This window comes from Poeciliopsis prolifica, unplaced genomic scaffold (genome assembly GCF_027474105.1).
Source record: "Poeciliopsis prolifica strain line A6 unplaced genomic scaffold, Auburn_PproV2 SCAFFOLD089, whole genome shotgun sequence".
NCBI classification, from domain to species: Eukaryota; Metazoa; Chordata; class Actinopteri; order Cyprinodontiformes; family Poeciliidae; genus Poeciliopsis; species Poeciliopsis prolifica.
In genome coordinates this window covers 1140519-1167554 of record NW_026562464.1, presented here as the reverse complement: position 1 = coordinate 1167554, position 27036 = coordinate 1140519, and the positions used below count along the sequence as shown (strand labels likewise).

General features: G+C 38.4%; 1 protein-coding gene across 1 annotated transcript in view; it reads right to left on the bottom strand.

The window, feature by feature from the left end:
* The window catches only part of slc13a1 (solute carrier family 13 member 1), a 35181-nt gene extending 8446 nt beyond the window's left edge, over window positions 1-26735 (bottom strand). The window contains 13 exon segments of the mRNA XM_055022712.1: window positions 6842-6943; window positions 7081-7179; window positions 8317-8436; window positions 8639-8796; window positions 9038-9158; window positions 9301-9343; window positions 11024-11190; window positions 14120-14256; window positions 19131-19259; window positions 25801-25918; window positions 25920-25943; window positions 26693-26709; window positions 26712-26735. Coding sequence (XP_054878687.1) covers window positions 6842-6943; window positions 7081-7179; window positions 8317-8436; window positions 8639-8796; window positions 9038-9158; window positions 9301-9343; window positions 11024-11190; window positions 14120-14256; window positions 19131-19259; window positions 25801-25918; window positions 25920-25943; window positions 26693-26709; window positions 26712-26735 — 1259 coding nt within the window.
* Between the last annotated feature and the right edge of the window lie 301 nt (window positions 26736-27036).

Here is a 27036-nt window from a genome sequence, read left to right as displayed (position 1 = left end):
GCAAGGTGTACTTTATTTGGGTAGATGTGTTCATTTTTATTGCTAACGGCCAGGTAATCAACTTCTTCTCTTCTAGAATAGTGCTGCCTACACATAGGAACTCGCTCTCATTGCCTCCAGTGGACAACAGCAGTACAACATGTACATAAACAAAGTGATAGGATACAGAACTTGTCGCTGTACTTTTCAAAGTAAATTAGGACACATGAAAACATAACACAAAATAACTCAAAGACAAGTTAAGATGAGAACATATTCTAACACCCTCCCTTGTTCTCATCTTCTTTACCTATTATTTTATGTAAAAAAAAAACATCCTTTAAATTTCAAAGATTTTGCTTTTGGTGCAGGTTTGGTTAAGATGTCAGCAACCATATTTTCAGATGGGGGGTACACCTCATTGATTTTTTTCCTCTCGCAGTGCATCACATATAAAATGATACTTTACATCAATGTGTTCGGATCTCTGTCTGTTCACAGGGTTCTTACACAATGCAATGGCCCCTTGGTTATCACCATGAAGCATTGTACAGCTGTACTTTTTGTTATCAATACCATTTAAGAGTTGACTTAAATATAGACTTTCTTGTGTAGTAACTTTCCATATGTATTTACTTCACATGTGGAAGGAGCCACAGTTGGCTGTTTCTTGGATTTCCAGGAAGTTGCTGGACCTTGTGGTGTTAAACTGAAACAATAACCTGTGCTGCTGTGTCTGTCCTCTACAGGGGATGCCCAGTCAGTCACTGTAGGCTATAAGGTTCAAGTCTTCATTGTTTTTCTTGAAACTTAGTTCATAGTTACAAGTACCTTTCAGATATCTCAAAACATGTTTAGCATTAATGTTCCCTCTAAGCTGCGCGCCTGCGCAATTGCACATTGTTCGCCTATTCTCAGCTCACAAGAAAATCTATGTAGCACATAAAATAAAGTCCAACGTAAACTGGACATTGAGCTCAGACATCAGTTTTGACTATGGACCAATAACATTTTTTTCTGTACTACTCAGCATCGAACTCAGTGAGTGAGAGGAATCCATCCAATGATACAATACGGTTCACTTTCGCTACGCAGCCAATCATTGCATGCTATTTTGTGTACGTGTCTTGGTCATATGCGCTGTGGCACCATGCAGGTGAGAATAGTGCGCCGGAGTTAAGAGACATGAAAGCTAACACCTTATCATGTCTAAGTGGGACATCCACTCACCAAGCCAAAGTAAAAAAAAGAAATGCACTTCTTCTAAGATCAAATGGCTGTCGGAGTTTGTCCAACTAGAAGAACAGTACAGTGTACAGTGGAGTGACTGTGTCAAGGAGGCAGCGGAGCCATCATTCTTTGTATTGGTAAGCTCTGTGATCACATTGATGCTTGATTTTCAGAGCATGAATTAAAGGAATGGTCTGCATTTGATGTTGAAGCGTTGAGTTCAGACTTTTGACTATGGATAAGCAGACATTTGTGCACTGGCAAAGAATTATTAGGCCATTCTCCTCCGCCCACAGATTATGGAGGCCATTAACAGTCAATATGCTGAATTCAAGTACATAAAACAAGAAGCAGACTGACCCATCAACTTGGGCAAAGTGTACAATCACTGGAGAAGTGAGAAGGGCAGACGTGAAAAAAACTGTAATTAAGTATTTTACAAGAATTTATATCATATCATAAGCTACAGAAAACATTTCATTGTGCAAAATGTGAATATTTTAATATGAACAAACAGTTATGTCTGAAAGATCTAATGTCTCATTTCTCACTCTGGCTAAAGCAGGACTCTTACTTATAATATAGTATGCATCTCATGAACAACAATGTTTTCTTTTTCATTTTAATTGGGCAAATCACTTAAATTAAAAGCAAACAAATGAAAATTGCTGATGTAATTTGATTCTTTTAATAAGCCATACAACTTTCTATGATCCCAGATTTGTAATACTTGTGCGTGGCCACGCCGTGTACACTGATGATGCTCACAGTGGTCCTCAGTGTGCTCAGGAAGCTTGTGTGTACGCCCAGACACATGAAAAATTAGAGGGAACATTGTTTAGCATTCACCAAACCCCGTGTCATAGGTTTAGCTAATGTCTGGGAAAGTTTGCTCACCATCCAACTTATGTCTGATCTGGTGCAGTTCATGGCATAAATCAGACTGCCATACTATCTCGCAATAGTTTGTAGGACTACTTTCTTTTGTTTCATCGCACTCACAATTTTCTTTGTGATCAAATCTTGGTTTGCATGGGGTAGATCTTGGTTTGCAGTCCAACATTCCATATTTTCCAACATTTTTAGGATGTACTTCTTTTGGCTCATTTTTATTTCATCTTCTTTTTGTTCAAAATGTATGCCTAAAAATTTTGATATTTTGCCCTAGTCCTTCATGTTAAACTTTGATTTCATTGTTTCTTTGAAACTGTCCAAAACCTCAACGCTGCTAGCAGTAATGATCAAGCCATCCACCCAGGTGGGCACGATAACCATGTCATTTTCTGTTTGTTTTCTGTATACACAATGATCAACCAGGTTCCTTTCAAAGATGTTTTGTTCAAGATGACCATTCAGGAGTTTGTACCAATTTCTCCCTGACTGTTGTAATCCATACAGGGATTTCTTTAATTTATACACACATTTCTGTCCTGTTTCTATTTGTTGTTCAAACCCCTCAGGCTGTTCCAAGTAAATTTCTTCCTCAATTGGGTCATGCAAAAAAGCTGTTTTGACATCCGTCTGATGTACTTTATGGTTGTTTTGAACTGCTGTCTGCATTCATGCTCGCACTGATGTTATGTTGGCTGTTGGAGCAAAAGTTTCTTGGTAGTATACCTTCTGTTTGGCTGTAGCCTTTTGCTACATGCCTAGCTTTGAATATTTTTTTCTTTGACTGAATATACCCACTTCCCTCCAACTGTGTTCCTACTCTCTGTTAGAATGCTCAGTTCAAATGTTTAATTTTCTTTAAGTGAGTCAATTTCGTCCTCATTGCCTGTCTCCAACTATCTGCCTGTGGTGACTTCTGAGCCTCTGAATGTTTGAGGTATACCAAACACAGCCCGGTAACACATTCATGGAGAACTATTTCACGAGTAAGAGGGACAACATTTTCAGAAACGTCGAGGTCCTTTAGTTTCAGGATCTAATTTGTAGTCTTCCAGGTATTTTGGGGGTCTTTTTGGATAACGATCGCTTCGCTTTGTTTGAGTTTGATCACTATCAATTTCACTCCCAGCAAGATCATCTGAAAGCTCTGCATTTTGAGTTTCCTGAAGAGTAACTTCCTCTTTGTCACTTGAGGTAACATTTTGGGTAACATCCTGGGTTAAGGGTGTTACATCATGTCTATCTGTCTGCATCAAGTAGCTATGATTCTGGATCCCTAGATCCCAAACATCTGTCTGTCTGTTGGTCAACATCATTTTCTTTTATGAACTTTACTAGCCTGTGTCTGGAAACTTTTTTCACCTGTGGGTGGTACACCAAATAATCTGGACTGTTCTTGCTGTACCCTAAAAACAGTCCCTTTTCTCCTCTTGAGTCTAGTTTATTGTTATAGTTGTTGTATGAGTAGCATTCTGATCCAAATACCCACATGTCTGAAAGGTCGGGCTTTCTTCCTGTCTTTGAGAAATAGAGGTGTTTTTGGTTCTTACTATAACATCTGTTGCGAATGTGGGCAGCACACTGAACAGCATTTGGCCACAGTTCTTTAGATAAGTCCTTTTCCGATAACATACACCTTCCCATTTCTCCACTGCCTCTCTGCTTTTCTGTTTTGGTGTGGGGAGTATGGTGACGACGTTTCATGTCTAATGCCTTTATCTCTGAGTAGTGTTTGAAAATCATTACATGTGTACTCAGTGCCATTGTCTGACCTTGAACACTTAACATTAACATAGGGTGCACAGTCTGCCAGAAACTGCTTTGTTGCTTCAGTCACATCACTTTTGTTTTTCAGAAAATAGACTGCAATAGATCCTGAAAAGTCATCAGTAAAGGAAATAGTATACCTATGTCCTTCTAAGCCTATATGGTCAATAGGTCCTGATAGGTCAGTGTTAACCTACTGTAGTGGCTGGCTCGTTTTAACATCTGACTCTTTGTTTCTGCTGTTGATAGATTTCCCTTCAGTACATATGTTACACTCCATTTTACTGTTGTCAGTGACTTTCATTCCCTCTACCACATTTTGTAATTTCATAATGTCAGCCATGTTACAATGTCCTAATATTTCATGCCATGTTTTCAAGTCACAAGCTAACTTCACTTTATCTCTGTCCATTATGTCAATTAAGTTTTCTTCAATGCATCCTGCATTATTGCTTTTCATCCTCAAGAAATACAGTTTCTCATGTGCCTCAATAGGGAACACAATACCATTTTTCCACAGAAGTTCATTCTCCCCCTCTACACTTGGCTCCATTAGCTGTAGCTGATATCACAGAAAATATGCTCTGTGGATAAGATGGGATGAGTAAAGCATTTTTCAGAGTAACTTTACCATACCACCCCTGTAACTTCAACAGTTCAATCTTTGCATTCATCTTCTTTCCATCGGCCAGTTCCATGTAATATCTATTTGAGTCAAAAGTCTTGTCAAGTCTTGTGAACAGCTCTTCATCAGTGATGATGTGGCTCCACAGTCCACCATTATTCCATTAAGTTTGATGTTGTTGGGCAGAAGATTCCAGCTGACTTTAAATACCATTGTCTGGTCCTCCACATGGTTGTCCTGCATGCCTGAAGTCTCCTTGACATCATCTTTCCATTTCAATCTTCTTCTGCATGTCTTGTCACTATGGGTTGTACTTCTGTGGTAGCTGCACCATTTTGGCGCAGTCTTTTGGCGGCAGTCTCTCGCCATGTGCCTGCGCTGTCCACAGTTGCGCTGTCCACTTTCATTACATTATCTGACTTTGGTTTACTTTCAAACTTTTCTGTCTCTTCATAGCTTCGAAGTCTGCTCTTAAACTGAGTGAAGACACAGAGCAGTCTTTACTGCTCTGTTGTGTGAATAGCAAAAAGCTTGTATGATTCTGGGAAACCCTTCAGAATCATTGCTATTATTAGTCCGTCACTAATAACCTCTTAGCTTGTGACTTGAAAACCTCTTTCTCCTCAGAGACATTATTGCTTTTTCAGCACGTAAAACATAGTGTCACAGTTTTGCCAGGTTCTTGTAATAGGGACTTGAGCTCTATGTAAAGGGCGATGTTATTACCCCAGCCCTGGTCTGACCCGGGCTGGCGTAATGGCCGCGTAATATCTGCAGAGCTCTTTTTCCATCGTCGGCGGCATCTCTCATCACCAACGACAAGCTCTTATCATTGAGGACCTGGATTAGTTCCGCGAAACATTCCGCATTTTCCTCTACGCCTGGGTCTGGGGTAGATAGGATGGTGTCTTTTAAGTCCAGCATTCTTAAGCAAGCGAGGAACTTTACCTCCCAAAGTTCATAGTTGTTTATGTTTCCGTTGAAAACTAGTCTGTCCCATCGTCCTCCCGTGTGTGGTCTGGGCCCATAACCTGTTGCGTTTTCTTGTTCGGTACTCATATTCACAATGAACCACACTTCTTTTCGTTGCATAGCTGTGTTCATTTTTATTACCAACATTCAGGTAACCAACTTCTTCTCTTCTAGAATAGTGCTGCCTACACATAGGAACTTGCTTTCATTGACTCCAGCTGCCAACAACAGTACAACATGCACATAAATAGAAAGTGACAGGATACAGAACTTGTAGATGTACTTTTCAAAGTAAATTAGGAAACATGAACACACGTATGTATGTATGCATATGTGATGATGTGATGCATATGTCACATCATCTGCACTTTACCATAATTGGACCTGCTGCTTCTTCTTTGGTGTGGTTGAGTGTCTTTAGTTAATTTTAGTTGTATATATTATTATTATTATTATTGTGTGTTTGTTTATTTTATATTGTATATATTTGACTTTTTGCACGGGAGTTGCAATAGAAATTTTGTTGAATCCTGTTCAATGACAATAAATACTATCTATTCTATTCTATTCTATTCTATTCTATTCTATTCTATTCTATTCTATTCTATTCTATATGAACGACACATGTTGTTCTGTCCACTTCGTTCACCTGTTGCTACCAGGTGTTTGGACTGTGTTTTTCTGGATTATTTATTATTAAAGAACCATAATTCTTCTAACCTGGGTCTCCAAGCCGAATTTTCATTACACTCACCAGTGGACGTTATGCTGGCCTCACCAGGATACAAATGTGGTTGGAGAGGCAAAGAATGGTGGCAAGGAAGAGCTCAGTGTGCACTGTGAATATTAGTGTATACAGACCAGAATGTTGTCTCCCCATGTTGGAAAGGTAACATGCTGGTAAAAACTGGGCAGAGTGTCCATCAATTTTATGTGATTAAAGTCTCCCGGAACCACGCAAAATGCCTCCGGGTGCTTTATCTGCAGTAAGGTAATGGTGTCATACTGTTTCTTTGCTGCTTTGTTACCATTAACACCTGGTGGGACGAATTCAAGAATCAGATGAGAGGCATACACATATGCAGTGTGAGCAGCCAAGTCACATCCATGATTTATAAGCTATAAATGATCAAACCCTGCACTGGTGCTGGACAGTAGGAGCTGAAGCTGAACACTGACTGAAATTACAGCATTTTGTCAGCTTTACTTCCAACAGTGTTCACAATTGAAGATGCTGCTTGGTTGAAAGATGAGATGTGATCAAGAAACAAGTAGTTGCCTTCTACTCAAGTCAAGGTATGACTAAACTTCTGATTGAATATAGAAGTGTAAACATATGAACATATGAATTAAGATCTGCAAATAAATGTGACTCACCGAGGGAAGAGAGAAGCCCAGCCAGGTATGAAACCTGGAGATCTGGTTAACCACAACAACACCATCAGCAGGAAAACCATGCCAGTGAAGATCTCCTGAGGCCTGGATAGATAAAATCAATTATAGCAGATAGATAAAAGAATGTGTAACTAACTGCAAGGATTCTTTATGTAGCATACCTTAGTAATACATTTTTTTAATACTGAATTAGTATAAAAAATGAGTGACCAAGTAATCACCTGGTTGCTCCCAATGACTTGTATTCTTCTTCTATAATTTTTCTTGCTGCTTTCTCTTTCCCAGACTGCACTCCATCACACTGCCACAGGAACGTGAAGCTGTGGAGACAGTGCATAGGTGTCTACTAGTAATTAGAAAATGCAAGCAATAAGAGTGCTAGTTGAATCCCTAAAACATGCTATAATTTCCAGGCTTAGAAAAAACGGTTGTTGATTTTGCATGAAATTCCACAATAATTCTCAAGAAACTGGAGGGACTGATTAATATAATCTGACAGTAAACAGATAAAAACTGCATTGATTTGATTGATAATGTAATATTTAAGCACACTTAGTGTTAGCCGAGAATCTAGAGAGTCATATAAAAAGCGATGCCGTGCCAGATTTGGCCCATAGGCCACTGTTTAGTCACTGTACTAAACAGTGACTTTTATTTGAAGGGGTGTGCATAAGATTGACATGACTCTGTCATAAACATGACATGACTGTCATGAACATAAATGAGTCTGAATATTTATGCCTTTTGTCATTCAGTAAATATTGATGCTTTTAAGGCATATAAAAAGATAGGGGAAAAAATTGTAAAAAATACATCAGTAGTATTGTTCTTTAGGGGTTATCTGATGTCACAATATTTTTTTTACCTGCACAGTAGAAGGAGGGACCGGGTTGGTTGGCATGCATATTTGTCTGTCGGCCATATTGGATTTAACAAAAATAAATTCTTGCATTTGCAGCTGATGGCCAGTAGTTGATTGTGAATTTTACAATAGCTTAATGTCCACGTCAGTGGTTTGTGTGCATTTATAACATAAAAACCCACAAAAAGCACAAGAAAATGGCTTTTAGCTGTCCACTGTAGTGACCACTGTGGTGGACAAGATTACAATAAAGTCATGTCTGCTAGTCATGTTATATGAAATGTTTGTGAACTCTAACCAAAAGAACTATTTGGGTTACATGTACAAGGTTGGAAGATTGTTTTCCACAGCTGCCATCCCTTACCCTTGCATTACAGTCATGTGTTGTCTCTGGCTGGCATAGCTTTGCATCCAGACTGGCTTGATTATTGAGTGTCTTATGAGATCTCTGAGTTGTGCACAATTCATGAATAAACCTGATTGAATGATTTTACCTGAACAGAGCATGGAAATAGTTTTATTCTCCACAACAGCACTATGAATGAAAGTGTTAAAACCACGTGAGTTAAGATCATGATGGTGTATTGACACTCACTCTGAACCGAGGAACAACCAGTACAGCCAGATCCATGAGAGCAGGAGCATGATGAGACTGATAGGAAGGCACATCAGGAGCCAATTCCCAAAGTTGATGCAGTTGCATTCTGGGTAAATTCTTAAGGCAAAGACAGTATTAAGAGTGGATCATTTGAATGCAAACACTACTTGTATGAAAGTTTTCTATCATAATGTTGTTAATACTCGCCTAAATGTTTCACTAACACTTTTATTCATACACTGCTGGTTTACCCAGTTATGTTTCTCTTTTATTCATATCCAATCCAAGAGTAATGTATATAATAAAGTCAGTCACCCACTGATTGAGATACTCAGAGAAGATGAGGTTTGGAGAGGTTCCTGGCAGCGTGGTGATGCCACCAATGTTAGATGCGTAGGCAATACCGATGCACATTGCTTTGCACATCATTAGGTCCTGCTGACTCCTGCTGACAACAACTGGGGCACATGCTGCAGCCTTCAAGACAGCAAGACAGACAGTGAGAGAGCATCACCAGCAACAAGAAGAAAGATACTTTGAAAAAGTTTTTCTATTGCTTTTACATTTTCTTACACTTAAATATTTCAGACCAAATCGACTTTAATACCAGACAGAACAGAATAGAGGGGAAAATCAGGTAGTGCAAAAATACTTGAAATATGCAGCAACAATAACCATAGAAGTTAAAGAAATGATACTTTTGATGGTAAATTTATACCTTAGCTGGGTCAGACTGGTCAGACTGGGATTGAGCTGGGTCAGACTGGTCAGACTGGGGCGGAGTTTGAATCTCAACACACGTGAAGGTTTCTGCTGGGGCGTCAGGTTTCTTCTCATCGCTGGGAACCAAAACAATATGGTTTTAGATTTTAACTAAATGCATCAGCAAGAAAATACAGAATACAACAAGGAGGAATTTGATGGAAGAAAGAATCACTTAAGACTCAGATGACATTCTGATATTTCCAAAGTTTGACATACCTTGCAATTTTCTTTTTTACTGTTTTGATTTTCATGTCAGTTTCTGCAAAAAAGAACAGAGTTTGACTTTCCATTCAGATCCATTATGGTCTTATGCTTGGAGGTGATGTCCCAAACTCTTCATGGTCAAGGGTGGGAAACACTTTTGATATGAAAAGGGAACAGTATGCAAGCTTTTTATTATTAGACAAGAAAGAAAAATGTTTTTTATTTTTCTCTCTGCCTGCAGCATTTACTGCTCAATTTGGCAGAGATGCATTTTGTATATTCTGATTTGTTCCTTTTTAATCTATTACTGTTTTTGTCTAAGTTGTGCAGGTGGACGGTGGAGAAATTACTCAGATTTTGCTTGGCATAATGTATTAAAGCAACATGATCATTATCATTATCTTTAATTATATTTTGGTCACAATTAAAGTTGAAACACATAGGTAAGGCAATTTTTTTTTTTCTGCAAAAAGCTTGTCTTGTGTTTTTTTTCTGATGTTTCCAGTGTGACAGGTTGAAGTAATGAAAGGAGAAAATATCAGAGCTATGCACAGAATGTCAACTAATTCACACACTGCAGTGAGTCTGCAATTTTTAACGACATTTATAACATTGACCTTTTTTCATTGACTTTATAATACACTACATCCTGTCTTCTGGTACAGTAAAAGTAGAGTTCAGAGGGTACATTGTTTGAAAAAGTACATGAAGCCTGACCTCCCAGATCAAAACCCAGACTACAGTTATTCTTACACCCACGGTCAGTTATTGAGATTTTCAGTCTGGCTGGGCAGGAGCAAGTCTGAGACAGAATATTTGAGACAATATCAAAACACAATGCAGTGAAATTGTATTTATAATGGTTGTTGTCAAGATCAATAAACAATGAATGTTATGTGTTTGCTGTTCTGCAAGCCTTAGACATTTATTAGGGAACATTACACTGTAGTACATCACCTTTGAAACACCATCACCATCACAGAGATGAATGTGTGTGGTGTAACTTCAGACCAGAGGAGAAAAGATGGGGTAAGTTGGAGAAAGAAGGTGGTAAAATCAGAGAAATGAAGGAAGTCAAACAGTACTACTATTAGGCTAGATCCATAGCAAAGAGAAGGCCTCTTGTGAACAACTCGAGAGGCTTGATAGTAAGGAAAAGTTCTGTTCAGATTGGCACAACAGAGAGATCAAACTGGAATTGGTGTAGAAGATTGACAAAAGCTTGACAAGGGAATGTGTTGTTGAATGAACAGACTGGTGAGAGATGGAATGAGAATTTTGAGAAGCAGAAGAATGAGAAATATGATTTGGAGAGCCTCCTCTCCAAATCCAAGATGGAGCAGAAATAATGAATCAAAAAGTAAATAATATCTGTAAAAATGAGCGTAGGGCAACATGGAAGAGGATGGGGCAGAGGGTCTACCGTACATTGTACGGTAGACAGATAACAGTCCTGCAGAGGTATGAAGATGTTTGGGAAAGAATGGAGTGGTGTTTTTGACCATTGTATTTAACAGAAGCTTCTTTCTGAGCAAACTTTTGTGGTGACTGATTTAAAGCATGAGTGGTATTATGTGAATGTCTTTTTTACATAAGAGCTTAGAATTAAATCTGTTTGAAGAAGGAATAAGACTGAGATCTGACAGATCTGTGTTCATTGTTGAAAGAGAATCAAAGACAGATTCACTCTTCAAAAACATATTAGGTTGTGTTTCACTAAAGCACATCAAGTTACCAAACAGCTGCAGGTCAGGGTTGATGTTGCCATTACATCCCAACTCCTTGGCCTTCAGAATCTGCTGGAGCACAGCCTCTACAATGGGCATCACCATGGTAACTGCCGAGGTGTTTTGAACCCACATGGAAAGGAAGGCACAGCCAGACATGAAGCCCAACATCAGCCTGGAGGCAACAACATGTTATCAGAAACAGGAACAAAGCAACTGCAGGTTCTCACTTTAATTAGGTTTAGTTAACTAATGTTGACTAGAGCACCAGGGCTAACCTATGTACCCACTTTATTTAATGTCGTAAGTTGCATAGGAATTGACCTCTTGTTTGAAGACTACAGAGTTTTTTTTTTATTTTGGCTACTTAATTGTTCTTGTGGAAACATGGAAGGAAGGGGCATTTGCTCATCCACACCTGCATTAGACTGGAAGCTGTTTATTTTTATTTGTTTATTTTTTGTTTGTTTTTTCACCATGGAAAAGCAAACTTTCCATTATTTCTATCTCGATTTGATACAATAAGGGTTCCTTCGCTGTATCTTTGCCCTCTTTTTCCATAAATCCTTGCTGAACGTAGTGCTGTTATAGCAAGCATTTGCATTTCTTTACTTTCTTATTTTTCTATCTGGAATTTTTTTCTTTACAATTTATTACTTTTATTTTTTGTGAGATGACCTTATGTGTCCTGAAAGTTGTCAAGAAAATCTGAGATCATTCCACTTCCCCATGCTGGAGATTTTAGTTAACAGTAACAATAAATAAAGTTACCTTTAAAATTAGTCACACAAGTGACATCTAGATCCAACAGTAGACCCAGACTGCAATAAAATGAAGCTGGTTGTGTGTGTTGTTTTTGTCTCCTGCAAACTTAGCTTTAATTATACTTATTTTTTCTATCTAATCATAATAAATCATAGTCAGAGAGAGAAATGAGACAGGAAGAGCAGGTTTCCTGGAAAAAGAAAAAGTAAGTTTCCAGCTTGTAGCTGTATAAACATAGCTGAGACCAGTCCTTATTTAAAAGCATAAAAGTTTTAAAGGATGAAATCTGAACATTTTGAGTAATTAGATAAGATTTAAAGTAAAGTACTTATATTAATATTGGTTTACTTATAACAATACTTACACTTGTGGAAAAACATACAAGTAAAAGAAGTAACTGTAACTTTGGTATCAAATAATAATAAAAGAGTAATAAGTTGTGTTATCATAAAATTATAAATGAATGCTAAATCAAAGAAACTAAAAGGGCTATGAATGTGATTTTGACATTGAACTTGAAATGGTGTAAAACATGTAACTGCTATTAAAGATCACTGATGATGTGGTAGAGGTGGATAGTAGGTGAAAGGTCAGGGGTTTAATGGGGACTAACGGGAAAGCAGAGATGACCAAGACCTTATTAGGAGATAGATTGTTGAACAACTTAAACGTGTCAGAGAAAGAACATGAAACGTTGAGCAACCCTGAGACATTAGCCAAAACATCAGGAGAAAAGGTCTGTAAAACAGTGATGGATATGAGTTCATCTGTCCAAACAGTTACCCAATAAAGCAAGCACAGCAACAGTGTTAAACAGTGCAAAACACGCTTCGCCATGTTAACAATGGATCGCACACTTGTAGCAGCTGAGAAAAGTGTAATATTTTCATTAAATGAACTCGTTTTTGCCATTTTTATTTGTGCCATTTTATTAATGGAGTAGCTTGTGAGACCTTTCTCAACAAGTAGAATAAAATAAAGATTAGATGCTGAAAAATTTAAAGTCTGAATTGTCATTTTCATCAGAAATCATCTTGTAGTTTTGTGCTTTTTTTTAAATTTACTGTATCTTCATATATGGTATGACATTCATAAAGACATAGAAGTACTCATTTAAAAATCTCAAATCTTAAAAAGTATATTTGTTGATTCTTACATTAGTGAAATACTACTGCTATGAATGGACTGAAGATGAGTTATTCAGTACACAGATGAAACTTTGCTGCTGAACCTTTGTTCACTATTCTATTTCTAACAATGTATTAAAAGACCTGGGACCTCATGTATGTGCGAAAAAATTGTTATATGGACAAACTGGCACAAAAAAATTAAGATGTATAAATTTGTGCGTACACACATATCTCCACACCTTTCCTCTATAAATCACAATTTGCAGGAAATAGAGCACAACTGCAGGTCTGTCCCGTTGCCACCTATAACTACATATGAAAAGAAATAACCATGGAAACAATCCTTGCTTGTACCAGTATAAAATATTTACAGTAATAATAAATATATTTTTTAAATGTACTTTCAGGACACATAAGGTCATCTCACAAAAAATAAAAATAATAAGTTGTAAAGAAAAAATTCCACATAGGAAAATAAGAAGGTAAAGAAATGCAAATGCTTGCTTTAACAGCAGCACATTCAGCAAGGATTTATAGAAAACAGCGTGACAGAGTTCTTTACGGTGAGTGGGAAATATCGAAGTTTAATCTGACTAGGGGAATCATGTTTATAAGTTGCACATTTACAGAATGGAGATGCTTTGTATTCACAAAGACCCATTCAAAAAGGTGGAATGGCTCAACTGAAGGATGACTGTCTGACCTGTCAGCACCTCCAGCTGGACCGGCACCAGTAAGGCAGAGCTCATTTAAGTTCTGCACAGAGCTAAACCATCATTAACATTTCCCAGCAGGTCAACATGTCTCTGCTCAAACACTCTCTCCAAATCTTTTCCTTTTATTTTATTGATTTATGTTATGTTATTGTCTGAGGATAAATGCTGTTCAGCTTCATTATTTACATTTAAACAATAAAAGATTAAAATCATGAAAAAATATTGGGTACATTTCAGTGTATTTAGGTGAGTACCTTCTAGTTTGTTATTGTCCACTGAAAAAGTTTCCATAGCTGCCACACATTTTCACAGCATGTAAATTTATATATAATTTATATGTATATTTCTGCAAACTTTCATGACACGTTCATTTACAGGCCAACTTGTTAGTGTAATATGGCACCACAAATCTTTTGTGCTTACATGCTTTTTATATGATCCCACTGAATAATAAAGGTACTTGAATCCAGCAGTCTATTAGAGAGGTGCTCACCATGCAGGGTTGACTCCCACCATGGACACAAGTCTCAAAGCTATTCTCCGATGAAGACCCCACTTCTCAATGGATGTAGCCAGGCAGATGACCCCCACTAACAAGAAGTGGAAATCTTTGAAGTACTCTTTTGCCACCTTAAAGCAACATGGATAGTTTTAATAAAAATCAGTAATAATTTGATAAGCCAAATCATAAAACTAACAGAATTATGATGTTTCAATTCAAGGATTTTATGTATCAAGACATAATAAACAGAATTTGATCATTTATTAAGGTTCCATGTCTGACTTCAAGAAAAAATTAGGGCAGTGTCACTTTGACTGGCGGAGGCTCAGTGTTCAGAAAAGAGGAATGACAACAAAATCCAGTTGAGGTGGATTTATTCACAGCCGCAGGTTACATTTGAACAAATGTAACTGAGAAGCTGGCTTTTACACCCGAGGCAATTTCACCACTCAAAAAAATAACTGGTACCAACAAGTATTTACATGCATGCAAATTATTAGAACTAAACTAAGACAAATCATAGACTAAATTTAACTTAATATACAGTTAGGAGGAGTATTACTCCTTCTAACTGAAAAAAGTATGCTGCAGGAGCTTTTCAGCAGCACCTGGAGCATTTGTCTCCCTCTGTTGCTCCCAGTGCTGAGAAGACACACTTGAATAGGTAAGCACTGAAACAATTAACCTAAAATTAAACCAATAGAAATCAGAAACAAACTGACATTTCCCCCACATTCTCCCTGGATGGCCAGTCCCTCTGCCTGAAAGAGTGTTTAACTAAATGTCATAATGTAACTGAAATAAATAACTGAAACAAAAAGCATTTGGTCTAATGCTTAAACATAATATCAATAATCATTAGGGATGGAACATCCGGTCTCTACCACAAGCACTGTTTCCCAACCCAGTCATCAAGCCCCCTGTGTCAGGAAGTGTGTTTTGGTTGGTTGTGTTCCTCCTTGCCTCCCACCACCTGGGATTATTTGTGCAGGTGTTTTGTGTTTCTTATCATCTTCCTAGATTATTTAAGTTCAGCGGGAATGCCTAGTAGTGGTGGGATTCTCTTCATACCTCTGTTTGTGTAATGAGTCGTGCTTTACCTAAGAGTGGAAATAAAGAAAACCTCAGTTTTCTACCTGCTGGGCCTCTCTCCTTTCGCTCCTTGATGTCAGCACATGACACCCTGCCCTGCATGTCTTAGATGTCTCTTTGGCAAGCTCGGATTTTAGCATGAACTATACGGGGTCCAGTATGACCCCAGAGCAAAGGCAAGAAGGAAAAAGAAGAGCGCGACAAGGAGATAAAGAAAATATCCAAGCTTTTTTTAACCTTATATTGGACATGGAACAGAGCTATCAACTCTGTCCGCTTCTCAAAACATTATTTATGCTAACAGTAGCTTTGCAGTCCCGCCAGAATTTGGAGCTGTGTCTGATCTGGTACCTGTGGAGTTGGTGAAAGCGTGATCTTCTTCATGGATAATCCATACAATACTGATGCTGCGCTTTGGGTAAAAACTGATGAGTTTGCATGAGCTTACTGGGCTGAGCCAGAAACAGGGGGCTGTCAAAAATATGGATGTTAATTTTAAAGCATTGGAACATCTTTACAAACACCAGAAACAACTATTCTTTAGATGGTACTTTGAAAGTCAGCTTGCAAGTGGTGAGTACAAACAAATCCAGAGGCTGATTTATCCATCCACTGCAGCTGTGTTTTGTATTTCCAATGATGCTAAAAGTGATGCTTGAAACAGATTTCCATGGCTCAAAACATGCAACAGAATGTTTGAAAGAGCAAGAAGATGAGTCACAGAAAAGTAATGTGACTGCTTTGCTCAACGTGAACTTGAAAAAGCACAAGCCTCATAGCAACACCTATTCATACATATGGCAAAGGGCCAAGTGTACAAAATAGCTAAAGTGCATCATGCCCTGCCCTAACATGCAACTAAATACAGTCACCATCAAATCAAAGTTTGACCAGGTTTGGCTGACAGAGAAGAAATAGTCACCCTGTCATTCTCAACTTGGTAAGGAAATAAACCGGATAATTACAGAGAAAGATACTGTTGATGAAAATTGAAAGAGGGAGGGAAAGAGATAAAGATAGAAATGAAGGATAAAAAGCAGTAACACAGAGGATGGATAGAGAACATTGTCAAGTTTTACTTCCTTAAGAATGTTCTTTGGAATATGTAGACATATCCAAGATGTTCAAGTATTTCTTTAATAACTATTAAACATATTTTGTTTGTAGTAATGGTCACTACATTGATTACAGTAATTAACCACTCTACAGACAAATCGCTATTTTAAAAAGAAAGCACAGATTGCAATTTTCTGGCCGATCACCAATTTTTTTCTTTTTAGGATATTTTATTTAGATTTTTTTTTTAGGAACACCACCACAAAGGTCAGTTTAAAGAGATGACTATCTAATAAAAAGCTGGACAGTTTGTGAGGACATTTTTGTTCCATTGAGAGTGAAGATGGGAAGGAGAGGATAGATTTCTCACAATGATTTTTATAATGTTTTTTAAAAATGGCATCAATAGAACTGGTAAGCATCATTTACATTAAGTATGAAGTTAATATCAAGCCTTTCATCATTCTTGCCCACTCTGGTGCATAGCATTACCAGTATTAGTACATGATGTATGCAGAGTTTGAGCCAAAAAAAAGGCCTCTATTAAGTTCACTCAATACGTTAACTCTCCGTTTTGGTAACAAAAGAAAACCTAGGATTTTTTGCACCATTGAAAGCAAGTCTACAGCATGCACATCTAAATTAACTCATGGCAGACAAAATTTTATGTCTTAACTTAAATTATCAGACCATTATTTTCAGACATTGACTTGTACATTTCATTCACAAAGTTGTCACTATCAATACACACCCACAAATATTTTAAACCCTAAGGGGACCATTTGAAATTTGACATATTAACTTTACTGTAGTCAAATACAGACATTGACAAAACCTCACTCTTTTCCAGGTAAACTTTGTATCAGGAAAATGAAGTGTATTTACTCAGTAGTTCCTGAACATGATAAAGAGTATTCTGGATTGGTTAAAAATAAAATGATGTCAGCAAAAAGTGAAATCTTGTGTATGCCGGTGCCGATCTCAAGACCACTAATATTAGGGTTTTTTTTCTAATGGCCTCTGCCAAGGGCTCGATGGCAAGCACAAAGAGGGCAGGACTAACTGGAGCTACCTGTCTGTTGCTGCTGCACAGCCAAAATGGCTCAGAGATGATCCCATTGGTAATAAATATAGCTGGAGATTGTATGGCCCTTTTGGTTTCTTTTTTCTTGATAGCAATATGCATGATATTAAACAAATACCTCAAATTATTGATGGAAAATCCATAAACCTTGTTTCATCTGGGTTGATAAGTAAGGGTACACACCTTTCCAATCTTTTTACTATCATTTGCTGATCACCAACCTTTAAAAAACTTGACCTTCTGAATTTTTTTGTGTGTGCAAAATATAGAGAAAAAGTGACTAAGTTGGCAACCATTGGGTGATTATTGCAAACCTTACACGGGGAGATAAACTGGTGGCCGGGACTACCAGCCCTAAATCATGATTCTGTCTGAAGCCCTATATTTTCTTGGGCCAGCCCTGCATGAACAGCAAGCTGCTGCGCTGCACATCTCTCTGCTGGAATATACCTGGATTTCCCCAATAGCCCCTATGCCAGTCCGTCCTGCTTTTGGGACATCTTAATTTTTTTAATCGTGGCATGTTTGTTTGTTTCTGTGGCCCAAATAAAGTATTTTCGCTGATGTGATATTTTGTGAACTCCAAATGCTATGAGCCGAATCTTTCTTTAGCTTTAACAGTTGCTCAACTGTTCTGCACTAACTTCTATTCACAGCTGCTCACTTCCAGCCCAGTGCGGTGTGAACATCCTGATAGAAACTTTAGGTTAAGATGAAGCAGAGAGTGATCCCCATACCTCTTGCAGGTGCTTGAAGTAGAACGTGTTAGCAAGACTTAGGGCTACAAAGTTTTAAAAACTCTGTCATGAATTGTGGTTTTGTGATGAAGCGGATTGATTGTGTCAGACCCAGGATGAAGTAGAGCAATGTGTTTAATGTTGTCCACAAAGTGCACAAAGCCAGAAACCACAGTTGAGTGACAAGACAATGACAGGAACTAAGGTTTGCACATAATGAGCAAAGACAATTATGACGGCAACAATGACAAGGATCCAGCAGGGAACAGAGGAGACAGATAAGGTTAAATACACCAGAGTATTTAACTAATATTCACATGAGTATTAGTTAAATTAGTCTAATAGTGATTAGACTAATTAAACCATTTTAACTAATTTAATGAGTATTACAAAAACAAATTGTGTTTTTGTAACACAATTTGTGTTACAAAACCACAAACTGTAAGGACAATTTGTGTTTTTGTTCTTATAAAAACACAAATTGTGTACTGTTCTTGGGACAGATGAGAGCAGAGTAAAGATACTAGTAAAAACCAAAAAAACTGCATTTTAGAAGAAACTTTTGAGCAATTATGGAGCATAGTGGCGAAAGGTTGATAGTTTGGGCTTGTTTGCAACAACAGAACAAGTTCATATTTCTGACTGAATTAAACCTGACCTTCTGGGGTCACATGCGAGGCCATTTGACAGATAAGGTTTTCAAACTCCAATTAAATCAATCACATAGAAGTGGCCTTAAATTATTCCTCAACACTAAGAGACAAGGTAATAAATATAATAGAATATACTTTATTGATCCCCAAGGATCAATACAACTGAACATAAATGAATAAAAAAATAAGCATGCAGATGCAAATATGTTCATCTAAAAATAGTCTAAGTGCAGAGAAAATATATATTTAAGTTACTCAGAAAAGAAAGTAATGAAATAAATATTTATTATAATAATGATAAATAAATGTGGAATCTGTTGCGCAAAAACAACTAACTTCATAGATAGGGTGAGATTTTCTCCTTTTTAAGTATGACTCACATTGGATGACTTCATAATGCCGAACATGGGGAAGAGGAGGGCAGGGATCATGGCGGTCATAGACAAAGGAATCACCTCTGTCACCCAGAAGACAGCCATGAGAAGCAACACAAAGGCACATTCTGCTACCTAAATGGTAAAAATACAAAACAAAAAAGTACTTTATTTGAACCACCTTTATTGAAACATCACAGCTGCTAGTCTGAATTTTGAGTCTTTCTCTGTGGAGTTTTCATGTTTTCTCCCATATCTAAACATCTTCATCATCATCATCATCATCATCATCATCATCATCATCATCATCATCATCATCATCATCATCAGTGCCTATTTTCCTTTGAGGCCAAGACCACTGAGGAGTGATTTCCAACCTGTGTTCTCCTCTTCATTTGGTTGCAACATGAACTGCTATTGACAGACACATCCTCATGGTTCCAGACAGTCTTTAGCAGGTAGAACTCAGACCTTGCCTTCCCAAAGAGAGCCTTCACCCTGCTTTTACCTCCTGGATCAATGGGTTTTCCTGTGTTCTTTTAATATTAAGACCTATTGGCAATAATGTAGATGGTACTTGGTGGGAAATTGTAGAGAAAGGTCATTGTAAAGTTACACCGATGTCTACTGGTTGTCATGGTACCATAGCTCCTTCTGCTTCTGATGAAAATGGTCATCGAACTGCAAAGGAATGACAACTTGCCCTCTGTGGAGCATTCTAAGCATGCTGATTTGAGCCATTATTATAAAAGGCTAACTTGGATTTTAAACAGCTTGAAAAAAACAGAATCACTATTCAAGATTCTGTTTTTTTCAAAGCTTCTGGATAAAGTAGTGGCAGATTTCTTGCATAAATAACATAAGGGCTTTGACAGCTTTCAAAAGCTCTGCTCCAGAGACACTGCATTATGTAAAGTTTCTAGTGATATTTTGATGTCAGCTGACTGGAGAATTCGTAGGGATGGTCTTAGTCTGTCTTAGGAACTGTTGAACATAGCATTTTGATTAAAAGGCTATAAGCAAGTGCCCAGCCTCACAAACTACATGTTTGTAGTGTCATAGTCTCATAGACTACAAACATGTAGTCGGTCTATGAGGATTCATCTCCCGTCTTTCTGGAAAAATATTTAGTGTTTCTGCAAGAATCCAAGAGTCTGCTGTGTGGGGCAAACTATTTTCTTTCTTTTGGATATTTTCCCAGAGGCCAAATAAATCAGTTTTTTATGCTGATGATATCCAATTATATTGTTCCTTCAAACTTTCTGAACATCGCAAAGTTGTCCTCCTTAATAAATTCTTTTGGCAATATCAAAGAGTGGATCCGTGATCATTTCTTGCAGATTAATTGTGATAAAACTTAAACCTTAATAACTGCTCAAATAAGACCAATAAACCCATCCTCGGTATATCGACATCTTCTGATAAACCAAACCCCAGAAACTTCGGTATTGGTTTTGATTCTGCCATGTCACTGCAGTGCTATTCTTGCACATCAATCAGAAACATTTGTTTTTAAATGCAGAAACTTTTTTAAGTTTAAGTCAATGGCCAAGAAGAAAGATGATTATCTATGTTTTTATTTTATTCAGTCTGGATTATTGTCTTTTCATGTGCATTAATAAAAAGGATCTTGCCTTGCAGAATGTTGGTACACTACCCAAAAGTACAGTACATACTCCAGTTTTAATCTCTTTATGTTTGTTGATTGTAGTCTAGAGCTTTTTTAAAAAATTGTCTTTCTTACTTTCAAAGTCCTTGGGCCTCATGCATGTAGAACAAATAATGTGCGGCACGATATTTTACGTACAAGTCGGCATGTATAAAAATTAACTTTGCGAAAAGTTTGCGTAAATATACGTATACTTTTTCGCTGCCGTGAAAATGTGCGGCAGCCACGCAAACTTTTTCTGTAGACAATAACAAACTACAAAGCATCAAAACTCACCTAAATACACTGAAATCTGACAATAATCTGTTATTTAGACAAAGCCGAGTGCACGCACGTGGCTGCGCTATTTATGAGGCATTAAACCCGATATTTTTCATAATTTAAATATTTTATTGTTTAAAGGTAAACAATTAAACTGAACCACATTTATCCTCAAACAATAAACTAACACACACAAAATAAAGAAAATAAAAATAAAAGTATGTGAAAACCTCACTGGAATGTACTTTTCCTCAGTTTATAAAGATGCAGCATGAAATGCATCTATGGCAGAGTATAAAGGATCAATACATCAATCGCGGGAAGGTTTTGAGTTGATCTCGGCAGGAAGTGAGAAACTGAAGGCCACCAGGATGCTGAGACCGGCACTTCCTCTTCTGACAAGCTTATCAAAATATTCACTATTAGCGACTGTCAAACAAAGTCGCCGAGCGGCTGAATAGAGGAATCCTTGTTGACGCGCCAGCTGATCAAAACGCAATCCAGGATGCATTTAGATGATTTATTTTTGCCAATATCCAAAGCAGAACAGTGTCCAAGCAGCATAAAAACGGATCCGTAGAAAAAACAGTGATTAAAGACAAAAATATACTAACTTAAGGCACTCAGCAAAAAAGTAGACCTTCCCCCATCACGCACTCACTAAAGCACAGGTGATCTATAATCACTGACAACACCACGTGATCCCGCGCTACGCCTGTCCACAACATTCACTGAGATCCAAAAGGTTTGTAGCTTCATTGAAGAATAAAAAAAAATCAACAAAACGTGTTCTAATTAATTTTCTCAGTAATTATTAAGTTGCGTTCCACATCCAGAAGGCGACTCAAAGACCCACTGACCAACAGCTAATCAACCAGCACTGTGTTCAGGGGAGGCTCATTAATAATCGATGACTAAATATCAAGCCTGGAAACCTGATATTGACTGAATGTTATGTTTTTAATAAAATATTTGCTTGGCTTGCGGGTGGTTGCCACGGCAACGGGTGTGCTTAACGATAAAGTGAGACGGAGAGTAAAAAGGTGCGAGTGGTTCTGAGTTGATCACCTGTTTGGGTTGTTTCACCTTTGTTGACCTTCACTGTGGTTCATCACAGCTGCTGGAGTTTCTGAACGTTCAATAAATGACAGACTTGGACTAATGACCTCATTCGTTTACAATAAACGTCACAGCAAACTTCAAATAGGACAAATATATTTGATTAAGTTTTAACAAAAACAAATGGCTTCTACCACGATAATTATGTCAAATTACATTAATTATGTTCCAAATTCAGAAGATTTGCCTTTACCTCTGCAGAGCTCTTTGGTTCCTCCTATCAGTCTGTAGTTTCGCATAGTGACGTCATCAAACCAAATTTCAGATCTGTCATAACTGACTGACAGCTGCTGACCTCAGGTTTGAAACCAGTTTCTGACTGAGAAACCAGTAACCTGCTCCCAGTGTCAGAATCTCACTGAGGAAGAAACTGCATTATCATTTCTGTCACTTTATCATTTCTGATATAACTGATATATATATTTGTATAGAAAATGAGTCAATAGGGTTTAATTTACAATTTTTATGTCTTCGTGTCATGAGGTAGATCTCAGCCGGCTGGTGAGAGAAAAAGTAGATCTTATGGTCTCAAAAAATTTGAGCACCCCTGCCCTAACCTAAGATCCTGATACCCCTGGCAGATCTAAGATTAAGATGCTCTTTTAATTTGACCAACATTTTCCTTTTGAAATGGATTCAATGAATGTTTACTTACAGCCAGTCTTTAACTAAAACCAATAGTGAGTCTGTAGGAGAAGCTTCCAGGTGACTGGAGGGATGGCTTCATGTATTTGATGCCAATTAACATTTTGGTCTCAAAAAGTTTGAGAACCCCTGCCCTATGGAGTCAATTCGTTCTCACAAAGAGAAGGTTAACTCAAACCTGCTGATTAAAAATAATCAACAAGTTTGATTATTTTTAAGGTGATCAAAGTGTGCAATGCAATCACATGTATATAAGTAGTTGCGCAAAGGTGAATCGTGGTGTAAACATGGAGCATTTTGGATCTGATGGAGAACATCGCCAATGGAAGGATTCAGAGGGAGCGATTGATCAGAGTGAGCTGCTGGGAAATGTTGACGATGTTTTATGAGGGTCTAGATTACTCAGACTGATCATCCTGGATCTCTGAGCGAAACTTAAAGAGCCGTGCAGTACCAGTACCGGTCCAGCTGCAGCCATCCTTCAGCTGAGTCGCCTACTCTGTGAATGCACCTTTTGGACATAAAGTATCTTTATCCTGTAAATGTACAACTTATGCACATAATTATACTACTTAGAATAAATGTCCACATTCCCACTCAGTGACTGTCTGACTCGCTGTCTTGTCTTTAAATCCCGGCTGAATGCTCTATTGTTCTAACTGGCATTTGCTGGATCTCTTTATTTTTTTATTGATTTAATTTGGATTTTTTTTCTGTAAAATATATTTAGATTTTTGTGAGGTGATATGTGTCCTCAAAGCTTCTTTTAAATAAAATCTATAATATTATAAATACTTAAACTGCTTTGAACAAGGATGTTGCCATGGTTACTGCTTCACGTGGCGGCAGACATCCAGGTATTTATTCTACTTTACATAAAAATGTATTTATGGGTGGCGACAGGCGGACCAGTAGCTGCGCTCTATTTCCCCCAAACTTGGATTCATAAAGAAAAGATATGTGGCCACGTGCTTTATGTGTCTTCTGACATGTAAAAGGTGTTATGTAAATAAAATTTACTTAATAGTTCCAATACTAATAAGAATTTTTTAAATTGATTATTAACAAGGATATATTCAGGTGGGGCGGGGGGATGCTAGTCATACCTAGCAGACCTAGCAAACATGTTGTGAGGGTCTGCTGGGAACGTCTAGCGGAGTTCCCTGTGAGATGGAGCTTTAACTCCCAACTCCGGCATAACTTTGGACATGTTCCGGGGCAGGAGAGAGATATTGAGTTTGAGTGGGCCATGTTCCATTGTCGAGGCAGCTTACCTGAGCTGTGGCCACAAGCTTGTTGGTGCCTGTCGCGGCGGCAAACTTTGAACCCATTGGTGGACACCTTCAGTGAGTGATGTTGTCAGGCTGAAAAAGGAGTCTAATCAGGCCTTTTTGGCCTGTGGAACCCCAAAAGCAGCTGATGGCTACCGGCGGGTGAAACGGCTTGGGTGGTTGCTGAGGCAAAAACTCAGGCGTGGGAGGAGTTTGAAGAGGCCATGGAGAAAGACTTCCATATGGCTTTGAGGCGATTCTGGTCCACCATCCAGCGTCTCAGGAGAAGGAAGCAGTGTAGCACCAACACTGTTTATGGTGGGGATGGTGTGCTGTTGACCTCAACTCAGGACGTTGTGGGTAGGTCGGTGGAATACTTTGAAGACCTTCTCAATCCCACCAACATGCATGCCTTCCATTGAGGAAGATCAGCCTGGGGACTCTGGGTTGCACTCTCCAATCTCTGGGGAATAGGCTGAAAAGCTCCTTGATGGCAGGGCCCCAGGGGCGGACAAGATCCGCCCTTAAGGCTTTGGATGTTGTAGAGTTTTGTTGGCTGACATCACTGCAATATTGCATGGACATCAGGGGCAGTTCCCCGGGATTGGCAGACTGGGATGGTGGTCCCTCTGTTCAGAAAGGGGGACTTAAGGGTGTGCCCCAATTATAGAGGGGTCACACTCTTTAGCTTCCCCTCCAGGGACCTATTCGGGGCTACAGGACCCTGGGGATTTGGAGGATCAGTACCTCCAAATCCGAGGCCCTGGTCTTGAGTCAGAAAATGGTAGAGTGTCTTCTCCGGGACAGGGGGAGTGTCCTAAATGGAGGCATTCAAGTATCTCGGGATCTTGTTCACGAATGAGGGAAGAAGAGAGCGGGAGATCGACAGCGTCTGCCATGAAGTGGGAGCTGTACCGGTCCGTTGTGGTGAAGAGAGAGCTGAGTCAAAAAGGGAAGCTCTCAATTTACAGGGCGAGCTGCAGTCCCACCCTCATCTATGGTGATGAGCTTTGGGTCATGACCGAAAGAACAAGATTGCGGATACAAGCAGCCAAAACGGGGTTCCTCCTAGGGTGGCTGGGGTCTCCCTTAGAGATAGGGGAGGGACTCAGAGTAGAGCCGCTGCTCTGTCATGTTGAGGGGAACCAGTTGAGGGGCATCTGGTCAGGATGCTTTGTAGACGCCTCCCTGGTGAGATGTTCCGGGCACATCCCACTGGGAGGAGGCCCAGGGCAAGATCCAGGACACGCTGGAGAGACTATGTCTCTTGGCTGGCCTGGGAACGCCTTGGGATTCCCCTGGAGGAGCTGGAAGAAGAGGCTGGAGAGAGGGAAGTCTGGGCCTCCCTTCTGAAGGTGCTGACCCAACGACCCGCCCCCAGAGAAGTGGAAGAAAATGGATGGATGGATGAATGGATGGATGGATGGATGGATGGATGGATGGATGGATGGATGGATGGATGGATGGATGGATGGACATAAGTAATTTTTGACATGGCATTTAAAAAAATGAAACAAATATTGTCTTCAAAATTGACACTGCTTTTATTTTGTTTTGATATTGTTTTCTTATTTTCTATCAGAAACAAACATCCATGATGAAATTAAAACAATTTAAAATCCAAATCTCTAATTCTAAACAAATCTATTCAACCCCTTAGCAAATCTAATCAAAAAGCTGAAGATCAGATGCTGGACTCATGGAGACTGACCTTTGTTCTGATGACCAGTGGAAGAGGAAGCAGCAGCAGTGGTGTGAGGATGATGAAGACAATCCTGTGATAGTTCCACAGCCCTCTGCCCACACACCTCAGCATTCTCTCTTCTTTTTTTATGAACAGTTCTTGCTGTGAAACTTTACAAAGTATGTAGGGTGGTTAACACAGACAGGTTGATCTGTACATATGACATGAATATTATGCAAGTTCTGTGGCCATATCTAGTTTTTCTTCAAATCTCCGTAAGCGGTGGTTATTGTCTCAGCAACAAGATATTTTGTTAATACATTGATATCTTGCTTTGATGTGTGGCGCTAATCAGAATTAGTGGTTGAATTATACATTTCGAATTGAAAACATTTGGAAATGCAACAAAAAAGGTAACATGGGGTACCTTTTTTTGGTAACCCATTTTACCTATAAAGTTATAGGTTTATGTTTCTGTTCGTATGTACCACATACAGAGTAGGCTATTATAATTTACCTAAAATGAAACTCAACCAGTTATTACAGGTTTTTTTTTTATTTTTATTATTTTGGTCAGAGAGTAGAACTGTGAGGATTTCAACTATCAGCAGTGGTAGCTCATTTCATGCAGTATTTACAACTTTCATCATTTGTTGAACTGTTAATATCAATTATTGATATGTTTGGTAAAAAAAATCTAGATATAAAATGCTGTAACTGATATTCACTAAGTTTTTTTATTAACATGTCATTCAAACATTCAAGCTTCATATTGAAGCCTGAAAAGTTTGATTTCTATCTTTTCAAGGTCAATAATGATTAAATCTAGTGAACATGAAACAGGCAGAGGAACATAAAGAAATAGAACAGTTTTGTACAATAACAGCCATTCAGATTTCATAATTAGGTTTATTCTCACCTTGTGCTGTCCTCACTTTGAGACAATCCTGCCCCCGGCTCATCAGAGAACTTGGTCTGAATGTAATGAGCAGCCCTCCTTTTCTCAAATAATATATCCCCCACTTCTTTCTTTGAAGTACTTTTTAACAGCTATTGTCAGCTTGTCTTAGTAATCATTAACACATTGCTTAAGACACAAGTGTTTCACTCCATGTTCAAAGGCACCATCATAAAAACTGTTTGAAAAAAAAACTTTGGACCGTATTGCAAACAGATACACATTGACTATCTCCATAATGGAACAGTACTGCAGTTACTGTATTCAAGTTTCAACTGGTGATTGGAAACTGAATACCTGAGTTG